General features: G+C 61.4%; 1 protein-coding gene across 4 annotated transcripts in view; it reads right to left on the reverse strand.

The window, feature by feature from the left end:
• ZFPM1 (zinc finger protein, FOG family member 1) overlaps positions 1-12949 on the reverse strand; it is a 31893-nt gene that overhangs the window by 9615 nt on the left and 9329 nt on the right. For 2 of the 4 annotated variants that reach the window (XM_084533037.1, XM_084533036.1), the window contains exons 1-3: positions 11746-12023; positions 7998-8129; positions 6262-6357 (exon numbers count right to left, since the gene is read on the reverse strand). In XM_084533037.1, the coding sequence (XP_084389163.1) occupies positions 6262-6357; positions 7998-8129; positions 11746-11899 (382 nt within the window). In that variant the 5' untranslated portion in view covers positions 11900-12023. Of the gene's footprint in view, positions 1-6261; positions 6358-7997; positions 8130-11524; positions 11726-11745; positions 12024-12949 lie in introns of those variants that run through there. The other 2 variants (XM_084533039.1, XM_084533038.1) reach the window with 2 other exon arrangements.

Below are 12949 nucleotides of genomic sequence, written 5' to 3' on the forward strand. Positions count from 1 at the left end.
ATGATTAACCACGTTGGGCAGGGATGGGGCTGCTGGCTTCGAAAAGGAAAAGCAGCAAAAAGGAAGGAAGAAAGGGAAAAAAAATAACACCGAGGGGGGTTTGGTCCCAATAGGGGCACCTGCTGGGCACAGCACGGGGTCCCCATGGCAAGGGGACAGCGGTGCCGCTTGGGGACAATCAATCCCCTGGGGCTGGCGCAAAAATGGGGCTGGTCCCCTCGCCCTGGTGTTCACCCAGGGGCTGGCAGCTCCTGCTCGCCCAGGCCCTGTGCCTTGCCTTATCTCCTGATCGAGAGATTTCAGAGAAATAGCCTGAGCTCTGCCGGGGAGCAAAGATTAATCCCGTCCTCGCGCCGCTGCCGTCTACCGGTGGGTAAATGAAAGAGAAAGCTCCTGGGGCACCCAGGGCGAGCTGGGGCTGGGGTCCCAGGGGGGTGAGGATGCGAGGTGACACACGGCGGTGTCCCCATGGCCATGGCGTGGTCTGCACCAGCAGATCTGGACCAAAACCACGGGCATCCTTGTGGCAAGGCGCATCCATGGCGCAAGGGCAGCGGGTGGGTGAGGACGCAGCGCCGGGACCCACGCTGGCTCCTGGGTGCTCAGGAGGTGCAAACGCACACCCCCACGCACACGTGTGCACGCACACACATCCGATTTTCCTCCAGGAGCTAGCAGGAGAGAAGGGCTGCGCCCATCCCAAAAGGCTCCCACGTCCCGGGGCCTCCATCCCCTCGCCCCAAACGCACCCGCGATAACTCGAACCAAACCCTAAAGAATCAGATCTGCCCCGGGCTGGGATCTCCGATGTGAGGACTCCACGGTGTTTGCAGCTGCCTGGATACTATCTGGATAAATACAGCTATCAGGGAGTCATGAGACCGCTTCCCAGCACCAGCAGCACCACGCAGCAGGCCTATTAATACAGCACCCTGGCCCCTGGGGGGCTGCCAGGCCTGGGGGCCCCCACCCCAAATGAGACACCCCCCAGTTCCAAAAAAAAACAGAGAATGGGGACAAACGGGTCCCAAGCCAGCCCCTCTGCGCCCTCAGGGTTGGGGACCCCCGGAGAGGAGAGCGAGTCCGTCTGTCCATCGCTTGGTACCCGGCCTCCCAGCTGGGAAAATCGAGTCGGGGGGAAAAAAAAAGGAGCCCCCCGAGCCCCCAGCCCCGGCACCGCACGCCCCCGGCTGCTGTTTTTCGACGGCTGGAAGGCGTCGGAAGGAATAAATCCTGACAACTCAACTAGCGCAATGATGTGATGGCACCGCGCCGATAAGATGGAGGGAGCCGATTGGGAAGAGTCTTAAGCCGCGAACACGCAGCATCTCCACTCTTCACCTCCGCTCACAAAGGGAAATCTCTCCAAAGGGGCTAAGGAGATTATCCCGGCTTTGCCGTCCCGGGTGCTCGAGTAATCAGGGCAGCCTTGGGAACAACAAAGGAGCGAGCGGGGCTTAAATTAGAGCGGGCAAGGACGGGCGGCTCGGGGTACCCGAGGGTGCTGATCCCGGGGGCACCGTGGGCCAGCCCCGAGCCACGGGGGGAGGCTGAGCAGCCCCATAGCTTCGGGGTTTGGTCCTCACGCACCTCCCTTCCCCCTGCTGCTGGGGTTGGGGGGGGGATTTCTGCCCTTATCGCCCCGCACCATCGCTCGCCGCGTATTGATTTTTCGCCGCCCAACACCGGCGAGCCCTTATCGCGCCGAACCCTGACCCCGCTTAATGGAGGAGCTGTTACCTGCCCCCGCGGGTGCTTTACGGGACTGGGGGGGGTGGTGAAGGAAGGGTGCTGAGCCCCGCTCGCCAGCTGGCCCGCAGCTGGCAGGCGCCGCGGCGGTGCCACGCCGTGCCCGGGTACCCCCCGCAGCCCGGGGCGCCCTGCCCCAGCAGGATGCGTCCCGATAAGGCTCCCCGAGACATTTGCCTTTGGGGTGTTGCTGCAGCCCGCAAACGCACGGGGACTCGGGGACGAGGGTTCCCCATCCTTCAGGAAGGGGTGGCACGAGGGAGAGCTGGAGGAGAGGGATGGGGACGCAAAGGCAGAGCGGGGGCCCCCCCTTTCTTTCCCCCCCCCCCCCCCCCCCGCAGACAATAGCGGCTGCCCTGGCGTGAGATGCTATCGCGGCTCATTTCAGAGCTGAATGGGTGCCCTCCCAGCCAGGATATGATCGGCCCCGCAGCCCCCTGGGCTCTTTGTGGAACCGAGCTGGGCTCTGTGGGGGGGGGCAGAAATAATCAGAGGGACACAGAAAGCGCTCACGGAGGGCCGGGAGGAGGGAAAGTTTCGGGGTGACCCCAGCAAGGGGTGGCCAGAGCCCTGCCCAAGGGTTTGGCACCTCTTGAGTCCCTCGTCCCCGCTCTGCCCCGACACTTGGAGCTACTGGGACCCCCCCAGCACTGCCCAGACAGGGCAGAGGGGAACAAGGAGGTGCTGTGGGGAGCTGGGGGGCAGGAAGGAAGCCCCTGGGAGATGGAAAAGGGGAGCAGAGGGACCCAGGCAGGTGTACGGGGCAGATCCACGCCCCCCCACCCAGTGGTGTCCCCACACTGCCCTCAGCATCCCCCCCCAACCCATCCTCAGCATCCCTCCTCCCTGCGGCATCCCCAACCCTGGCAGGGTGCTGCACCCTGCAGGTCCCCCTCCGTGTCCCCAAACCAGGACAAGCGTCCCCATCCCCTCTGGGACACATCCCCAGCCCTGCCACCAAACATCCCGCTGCCTTCTGTGCCGGCACGGGGCTTGGCTTTGCTTCCAGCAGGCACAGGCTGGGCAGGGGGGCTCCTCAGGACCCTAATTTCTCCCCTGCGCCCCCCTCTCTCCCCGGCAATCTACCACAACCCCGACTATCTGCCGCTCGGCCCGGCTGGGGATGATAAAGAGAAATAGCTGGAATAATTTTTCCCACCCACACATACCAGCGCGGAGGGGAAGGGGGAGCGCGGCGGGGCGCGCGGGGCTGTCCGTCAGGACGAGCCGTCCCCTCCTCGCCGTGCCCTGCTCGCCCCGATAATAAACCTTGAGGTTTGCACACAAGCTCCAGGCTGCGAGAGATTATTCAGACAGGAGTCACGGCGCAGATAAACACAACCGAACAAGAGAGGGAGGCGAACGGGAAAGGGGAGGGAGGGGGGAGAGAGAGGAAAGGGGGAAAGAGGAAAAAAGTTTGCAGTTTTACTCAGATGCGGCGAAAAATAATAATAATAAAAATTTCCCCCGCCGTGTGCTGGAGCTGGCGCTGCACGTGGTGGGCGTGCAAGGTGGGATTTGGGGTGCAGGGGGGAGGCAGAGCTGAGCATTGCTTTGTAAGGGACCCAAAATCGTTGTCGCAGCTTGGGGACGGCGAAATAAACCCCCAAAAAAACGAGGCAGCAGCGGGATGCTGGGGCTCAGCGGTACCAAAACACCCACGGGGTCCCCGAGCGCGGGCACCGCGGAGAGGGCAGCGGGCACCGTACCTGGGCGCCGTGGCAGCGTGGGGGGGGGATGTGGGCAGGAGATAGATAAGGCCCCTTTGGTGCGGTGGCTGATCGCTATCAGCGGCGGCGTGCCAGGGAGGAGGCGGGGGCGGCTGCCCTGGGGTCGTGGTTTTTGGGGTGGGGGACACGCCAGCGGTGCCGTGAGGTTGAGGCTGTGCCGCTGTGGGGTCCCTCCCTTCCTGCAGCAAAAAGCTTCGTGCTACCTGGCCTGCCAGTGGGGATTCTCTGGTGTCTAGTATTGAGGTTGAGCTGCCCGGCCCTTGATCGTGGCTCTGCTCTCCCCGTGCCAGCACCAGGTTTGCAGCATTTCACAGAGCATCTCGCTGTGCGCCTCCAGGACATTCAGCTGGGCTCAGGACAGGAGGGGACAGTCCCACGCCCCCAGCTCTCCCTGCTGTAGAGGAGCCGAGGCCGCAGGTGCTCCCAAAGTCCTCATCACGGGCCCAGCTCCAAGGCAAACAACGACGAGTGGGAGAGATGGAGAGCTGGGGCAGGGGAGAGCACCGATAACGGGATGGTCTGGGGGACGTGAGTGGGTGCCAAGTCCCCCCTCTGACCCCGCTTGCTGCTGGTGGGCACGGGCACTGGTGATCCCCTCCCAGCACCTCTTCAGAAAGTGTCCAAAAACGACACGAAGCCACCAAAACCGTGGCCGGGGAGCAGCCCCACTCCGGCACGGCCACCGAAACAGCCCCGCACATCTGTAAACGCTCCCAAGTTGAGGATTATAGATTATGGTATCAGCTATTTGCATATCAGAGCTGCGAGCAGCCAGCCCACCCTGGCGAACAAGGTCATTGCAAAGATAAAAAAAAAAAAAAAAAATACTCAAAAAAATACTCCTCCTGCCCCACGGGGCCAAGGAGACCCAGAGAGAGTCCCCACACGGTGCTGCAGCGCGGAGGTACAGCAGCGAGGGGACGGGGGGGACATCTCCAAGCTGCTGTGCCACCCTGGGGCCTCATGAACCCCTTGGAAAAATATCCCAAGCTGTTGAGCACCCGCAGGGCAGCGTGCCCACTGAGCACCCATTACACGTGCCCGGAGGGCAGGGGGTTTGCAGACCCTAAGCACAAAACCCCCCGGCCCCCCGAGACCCCGCGGGGCGCGAACAAAGGCGCCCGGGAGCAGCCTTGCGCCCGCCCGCCCCCCCACCCCCCGCCACATCTTCGCGGCTGCCATTGCTGACATACGGCGGATCCTGCCAGATAAAAAGAAAATTCAGGCTGCTCAGAGTTTCCCTTTTTGCCAGCTCCATCCCTGATAAGTGCAGAGCCTGCAGAGCGCCTGATAGACGGGCTATCGCGGCGGTTGGTGCGAAAGGAACACCCTATCGCTGCAGCATCGCCGGACCGCCATCAACTCCCAGCCACACAGAAATTAATACCACTCCAATTACCAGAATAGAGATGGGCTGGGAGAAGGCGATAATAAAATCTCTTTTACATAAAGAATGCAAATAACCCGCGCTGGTTGAGGGGGGAAGGGGAGGCAGGGCCGGAGCGGAGGCTTCGCACCGCACGCCGCTCGTTTTGGGGAGCCCGCGGCGAGGGGTCCGGTTGGGCAGCGTCCTCCTGAGCACCCCGCTACGACCCCAAATGGTCCCACTTTTAGGAGACCCTGAGGTGGGAGAAGGGGATGGAGCTGGAGCTCGCTTTGGCCACGCAGATGGGCTGGGAAGGTTTGCTTTTAGGAGAGGAAGAAGGTCCCCAGTGAGGCATCGCGCCCACGGGGATGGCAGCGCAGGAGCCCCGCGGTCACGGGGACAAAAGGCCGGGGAGCAGATAAAGAGGAGCTGGAGCCTCGCAGCTCCTTCCTGCCGGCCGTGCAGGAAGGGATGGGGATTATCAGCGGGGCCGGCGCGTGCTTCCCCTCGGCTGGCACGGGATGGGGAGTGGGGCCGGGCGCCCCATCGCTGTCCCCCACGCCGTGGGGATTTCGGCAGCTGCCGGCACACGTGCGCTGGCCGCCGGCCCTTCCCAGGGCTCTCCAACACCCAGCCTGCCTGGGTGCCCACGAGGACGCAGCGTGTCCCCCCAGCCACCCCCATCACCGGGTTGGGATCAGCGGCGAAAGGCGATCGCTATCCAGCACCGAGGTCACCCCTTCCCGTCATGTGCGGCGGGGAGGAAACGCGCTGCTGCCAAAACGGCCCCCGGGGCTGCCGAGGGGACACGGGGGCTGCGCAGCACCCCCAGGGCAGCCACTGGAGTCCAAAAGGTGGCACGTGCACCCGTCAGGCTCGACGTGCTGCCGCCAGCCCCAGCGGGCACGTGCCCGCAGCCCCAATCTGCGGAGGAGCCCTGACCCTAAACCCATCGGCGCGGAGGTTTGGAGATAGCGGCGCGATAGGGCACGGGGCACCCACACGGCTGGCCGGCCCCCGCGCGGAGATGCCAGCAGGGAGATAGTTGGCTCTATTCGCTGCTTGGGGTTTTGATAAGCATCACGAAACCACTCGAGCTTCACTCTTGTGGTTGCCAGGATGTGTGCGAAGTGGCCTCGCCAGCGCGTGGCGGGGCAGGACAGAGTCCTCCCCGCGCCGGGGCGCGCCATGTCCCCGCTGCCTCCAGCCCGGCTGCTCCTGGCGTGGTTTTTACAGACCCGAGGGATGTGGGAGAACATCACCATCACCTCCTGCATCTCCTGTCCCAGCAGGAGCCTCGGTGCTCGCAGCGTGCCCAGGTCTCAGCCCCACGACCCTCCCTGGAGGAGAACACCCCAATGCCTCCAGCTGCTGCCCGCTCCCAGGACGCAGCACGGTGACCGGCCGGGGACTCACCTGGCCCATTCCAAGAGTTCGGCTCCTGTGGGTTTTCTCCAGGATCCGGCTTCTCGGGCTCCTTCGGACTCTCCGGGACATCTTTCGACTCTGCCTCTACAGCAGGAGAAGGGAGGCACAAGGTCACACGTGGAGAACTTCAGAGGCAGCCGCGACGCACCAGGGCGAGGACGCACACGGGGCTCGCACCCCAAAATCACCAAACCATGGCCACAGCCAGGCCCACATGGGGTCCCCACGGACAACCTGGGGCACCCAAAACCCCAGGTGCCCCCCATCCCACACCAAAGGGGCCACCAAAACACCCTGCCAGCCCCGGGGGGCACCCGGCTCTGCCACCACCCCCTCGGCACCGAGCGCCCCGCGCCACCCGGTTCGGTCCCGCTCCCGTCACGGCTCTATTTGTGGCGTACTCATAGCAACTTGATAACAATTATTTTTCTCCATTAACTGCTGTTGGAGATGCAGCAGATAAGGCCTATCTGCATATGACAGTGTGGAAGATTAGCGCCCAAAGTACATGTTTGCCTTCGCGTCCCGGGCGGATAACCAGCGCGGAGCCCAATCGATAGGCGCCAGAGCGAACACCCAGGGGTGACGTCACCGGCATTGGAGATTATTAATACAGGTGATAAGCGGGATGATTAACATCAAATAAATCAATCACCGGGTATAAAAGTCCTATTATTTTTGGCTATAAATCAAAGTGCCTGGCATATTGATTTTTATCCATCTCGCTGAAAGCTTTAGTGGCCGTTATTGCTGCTCGGCGTTATCTCTGCTATCACCTCTTTATCAAGCCAGGCTAGTGCCAGGTGCAGCTCCGCGCCCGGGCTCCCAGCTCCCTCGCCCCCAGCCCCGCTCCCCCATCAGATAACGCTCCCCGTGCTGCCGAGCAAAGTTTGCCTCCGGCCACCCCTGCCCTCCTGCCCCGACCCCGGTCCCGTTGGGGCCCCGGTGGCCGCACTGACCCCGCGCTTTTGGGGTTCGGGCGCTTCCCGGGAGCCTCAGCTCCTTCCCGGCCGGCTCCATTAGCCTTGCCCCGCCGCCGTTATCTCGCAGGGCGCTGCAAACATTAACTGATTAGGATTTGCCCCCACCTCCACAGGAAGGAACTTAAAGGATATCTGGGGACCGTGGCAGCCCGGCCCTGAAACGCGGCCGTCCCCGGGGTGGGGCGCGGAGCGGCGGCAGGCAGGCGGCGGCAGCGCGGGCAGGAAGCAGGCAGCAACGGCACCGCGGGGGGCTCCGGCCCCAGCCCCACCAATGTCACGTCGGATGCCAGCCTCGAGGGTCCCTCCGTGTCCCCACATCCCTCCCACGCAGCCATCGAGGGGGGTGAAAGGCGCTGGAATGGATTTGGGGTGATGGTGCTTGGTGGTAGCCAGCAATGCAGCTCACCTTTGGTTTCCAGCAGCCCCATGTGTGACTCCCCCAGCACGTTCCTGCCCCTGGGAGGGCTGAGATTGCTCCTCCCTGTCCCCATTTCCCCCTGCTGGGGTCCCCTCTGTGCCAGGGAAGGGCCACAGGAGCCCACCAAAGAGCATCCGTGCCCCTGGCCATCATCCCGGGACCACACAGAGCAGTGGGATGGAGCACCCAAAGCCCACCTGGGTCTTACTTAACCCCCTGCTAATGACGGGGCGGAGAATGCTTCATTAGCTAATTAACACCAAGCACCAGCAGCTGAGCCCACGCTGCGGGGAGCAAATGGAAAGCCCTGACGTGCTGCTCACCTTCGCTGCTGGGGGGGCTGGAGGCGTCGTGCTCGGCAGAGCCCTCCTGATCCGAGGCAGCCCCTTCCCTCTCCGAGGGGCTCTTCTGCCCCGCCGGGGCGTCCTCGCCTTCCTCCATCGCTCCCAGGGAACCTGCGAAACACAGAGGGGTGGTCAGTTGGGGGGCACAGCCCTGGAGCCCTCCCCAGGCAGGACCCTGCTCGCTTTGAGGGATGCTCGGGGGCGCAGAAGATGCAGGGTGGGCCCAGGGTGCTGTCCCGGTGGCACGGACAGGGACACCCTACAGCTCCGCACGGCACAGGAAGGGTGACCCCACACTGCCCAGCATGTCACTGATGCCCCTTGTCCCCGTTCTAATGGGGTTTACGGAACCACTGCCTTGTTCTAGGGTGTCCCCAAGGGATGTTTGGTTCTCCCCAGACATGGGGCTGGAGGAACGAGCCCCAGAAGCGAGTGGGGTCCCCGTTGCGCATCCCCCACGGCATCCCCACACCGGGAAACGGGGAGCGCGGGGCGGGTGGGTGCGGGATGCGCCGCGGGTACCCCACAGCCCTCGGCACGCTGCCATTGCCATGGCAACTCAGCATCCCACGGGGCCGAGAGGAGGCAGGGAGAGAGGAAGGAGGCCGGCAGGCGACTCGTGCCGGCACGCGGCGGGCACCGAGCGGCCAAGCCCCCGGCATCGCCCCGGTGCTCACCGGGGCAGGGGGAAGCGCGGCGGGCGGCTGCGCGCAGACCTCAGCCGCTCTCCGTGACTCCAGGCAGGGATATTTACACCGGGAGAACAAAGGGCCCATAATCTATACAAAGCAGACAACAATGAGCGTGAATAAAGAGGCTGCCGGAGAAGGGAAGGCAATTTATTCTAATTCTGCTAATTTCAGTTCCAGCACAATTAAAAAGACTCTGATAATATTCAGAAACAATCGCCGGCTAACAAATCGTTTCTCTCGCTGTAAATGAAACATTGTTAGGCTAATTTTTTCTTTCACGCCTTCGCGGCTCTCGGGCTCCTGATAAAGTTAACCCAACTCGTGCCTGCACTGCCAGCACGGGACGGGACGGGGACGGGGCCGCGCCTGCCACTCGCCCCAGGGTGCCCAACTGGGTGCCCCATGGCACCTGCCACCCTCCCCGAGAGGTGATGGGGTGGAAACTGATCCTATAAAACCTCGTTGGTGGGTAATGCACCGGCACAGGGTGCCCATGGGGATGGGGACACGGGGGGACAGGTGGCACCCGCGCCGGCCACGTGCACCCGGTCCCATGTCACCAAGGACACGTCCCCACATCCAGCGTGCCCCTGCGAGCAGCCCTACCCCAGCCAACCATCCCCAGGGGAGTAAAGCACCAGGGCCAGGCAGGTTAGAGGAAATACTGGCTATTTAAAAAAAAAAAAGGTGAAAAAAAAAAGGGAGAGAGGGAGAGCGAGCGGCGGAGCAGGGAGCAGAGCGTCATTTCTCCGGGATTGCTGGAAGCCCTGCACAGTTATCACCGCACACAGCCTCCCTCGGCTTGCCTGATCTGTCTATTCTTCATTAAGCAAATACGCTGAAATGGAAATGAAAACATAATAGCTATTTGATTTTCGGCGAGATATTTTGCATATTGGTTCAGTGCTGATAGTGGAATTTCATCAACTCCCTTTTTTCATGCTTTAAAACTGAATTACCGAGGCTGGCTTTACAGAGAGGGGAAGAGCCAAAAAATGCTCTGGTCCAAGATACTCCGCTTGGCGATTAACTCTTCTTCCTCCTCCCTCCCTTCCTCTCTCTCTCTTTTTTTTTTTTTTCCTGATAACAAGGAGGGATTTTTTCTTTTTTAAATGACAGCAATTGGAAGAATTGGCATTAGCCGCAGGCGACGCACCCAAGTCGCTCGGGTGCCGGTGGCGGGGTGGGCGCAGCGATGGGTGCCAGTGCCTGGCCTGGTCCTGCTCCACCATCACTCCCCTCCCAGGATGGGGGCCAGGACCCCCATATCCCACCACCAAACCTGCACCCACATGGCCACGTCCGGGCGCTGAGCCCCAAAACTGGTCCCCAGCAAGGAGGGGAGCAAGCGGCCGTGCGCCCCAGCGAGCGCGACGGCTCCGAGGGGCTTCTCCAGCATTGGGAAAATCACCATTGCCCAGGTAATGATTTGATCATTCCGCTCCAATTAAGGTTCTCCCAGCACAGGAACAATAAACCTTTTCTCCATGCCTTGCACTTATCTGGTAAATTAAATAAAAGGGGAAAAAAAAAAAAAAAAAAAAAAGAAAGAAAAAAAAAAAAGGAGGGGGACTTTTCCAGGCTGCCAAGAGAGAGACCCTGGACGCTCCAAAAGCAGGCATGCAGACAAGAGCAAAGCGATAAGAGGCCTCGATAACAGATAGAAAATAGCAACAGATCCAGACTTTCCCACCAGCTCTGCGAGCGGGGAGGAGGAGGAGGAAGAAGAGGAGGAGGAGGAGTCCCATGGAAGCGGGTCCCGGCCACCGCCCGCGCGCTGCCAGCGCCGCTGTGACCGCGCGCACGTGCGAGCTGGGGGCGACCCGTGCTCGCTTCTGCTTTTTTTTTTTTCTTCTTTTTTTTTAATTTTATCAGCACGCATCAAAGTCCAGGAGCTTATTTTATTTATCTTCTTAAAATAAAATGGATCTGCCGCTGCCAAGCAGGACGACGGCGCTCGGCGAGTTGGGGGCTGAAGGCTGACCACGTCCCCACGCCTCGCAGTGACCGCAGAGCCCTGGGCTGGGGGAGCACCACGGTGTCCCCTCGGTGTCCCCCCCGTGCCCATACACCCCAGGGACCTCCCCGGTGTCCCCAGCACCCCGGTGTCAGCGCTTGGCACAGCAGGACCACGGGTGCAGCCATGGGGCGAGCTGCTGGAGAGCAGAGAGCCGCCCAGTTCTCCGTCTCCACAGCATCCTTCAAGCTCCTCCTCATCCCTACGCTGACCCTGAAGTCATCCTCAAATTAAAACCGAAACAAAAAAATCCCCAAGGGGCCAGCTGAGGCTCGCCACCAGGTCCAGGTGGGCCCAAAGCAGCGCTCCTGGTTTGCAAACCCTCCGGGGACGCTCCCTGATCACGTCGCAAGCAGGGAGACGGGCTTGGATAGCACCTCTTTGGGGTGCCACAGCTGCCTCGAGATCCCAAAGCTCCCTCTTTACCCCCAAACCAGCCCAAAATTTACAGACAAGAGGCAAAGGGCTGCACTGCCAGCAGGTGTGCCCTGGGAAACCGATCCTCAAAGAGGGGCACCTCCACTCCCGGCTATGGCATCGCCAACTGGAGGTGCCCAAACCACACATTGGAGGCGCCCAAATCATACATTGTGGTTGTGCCCCCCCTCCCAGCAAAGCCCCCCCCGATTCTGCAGCAATTCGGCCAGGTCCGGCACAGCCCGGGGATTCCCCAGGGTCTCGTAGCAAGGTTGGGCTGCGGCCGCCCCGCAGCGAGCAACGCCCGGGGAGCAACCTGGGCTGCAGGGCGATCCAAAAAACCGCCGCTATCTGATGGGCCAGCGGCCCGTGCTTCTCACCCAATTTTTCCTGGTACTTATTAAGGTTTCTCTTCCAGCAGCCCCGATGTTCTGCGTGGCCTCGGGTGCCCCGGGCAGCACCAGAGCGGGGATGCCAAGAGCCCCAGCCGAGGGCAAACGAGGTTTTGGTGGCTGGGAAATGACGCGAGTCCCCAAAGGTCACTCTATCCAGCGGGTTATTTTTGGCTCCCTTTGGCTGATCTTTCCCATCTCAACCTTACCAAAATTACAACGTATTCCGTGGGGAAGCCGGGGATGGAAGCAGCGGGAGGGACCTTCCCGCCCCGGGGACCCTGTTTTGGAGGAAAAACGAGCCTTGCTGAGCGCAGAGCAAAACTCTCCCCTATCAGCCCCGGCGCAGGTTTGGAGCAGCATCCCCCCTCCGAGATATCAGCATTTTTAATATCAACCCCATGCACGGAGCTGATAATGTTGGGGCCAGCCCCAGCCGTACCTATCTCGAATTAGGAGCCCTTTTCTATCGCGCCCAGATAAACTCGCCCCGTGGCTCTTCTGTGTTAAAAGGGTAAGGAGAAGAAAAATAGTCGGGGAGCTGCTAGGCGGAGGATTTGATAGTTTGTGATCATTTTTTAATTATAAATTATGATTTCGGCTTAATTTACCTGGAGGGACGGATGCTGCAATGGCTCACGCCTGCGCCCCGGGGTCCGCGGGTGCAGGGCAGAGGCACCCCCATCCTGAGCATCCCTCCCCAAAAACGAGCAGCCCCCTTTGTTGGGGGGGGGAAAGAAAAGCCAAGCGGAGAGGCAGAGCCTGAGAAAAACCAGCCCTGCTGATAGGGGAGAGATTGGTTTCAGCCGGAGCTGCTCCCCCTGCCAAGTCCACATCCTATCTGCGCGGGGTGCAGTTACTTAACATTCATCACCGGCTGAACTCTGTAACTTTATCAGCGCCCGAGCATGGCGCCATCGCCGGGCCCAGCCATTCCCGGCGCTCAGATAGGTCCGATAAACTGCTGATAGATTACAGGAGATTGTTTCACTTCAGGGGACGCGATTACTAATACTAATAGCGAGGGAGCCCGCATCATATCAAACAGCCGCCGAGGGGAGGGGGGGGAGCGGGCCGCGGGGGGCACGGGAAAATAATGAGAAAGAAAATACAGGAACAATGACAATGAAGTGACTTTACGTTTCAGATGGGGCCGATAGCGCCCTGATAGATTTTAAGAGAGGAGAGCTTCTAATAGAGCCGTCCCCAGCCCCGGCGCATCAGATGGATAGGAGCAGATTGCTGCACGGAACGGGGACGCGGCTCGGCAGAGCCCTGCCTGGCTGCTGGAGGGGATTGGGGGGGGAAAAAGTGGGGGTCCCTGCGTGGGGATGGGACCCCGGTGGCTTGGGTACAGCGGGGAAACTGAGGCAGCACCCAGCAGGGCGCAGGAGGGGATGCGCAACCGAGGGG

The sequence above is a fragment of the Aythya ferina genome (assembly GCF_964211825.1).
Source record: "Aythya ferina genome assembly, chromosome: 12".
Classification (NCBI taxonomy): domain Eukaryota; kingdom Metazoa; phylum Chordata; class Aves; order Anseriformes; family Anatidae; genus Aythya; species Aythya ferina.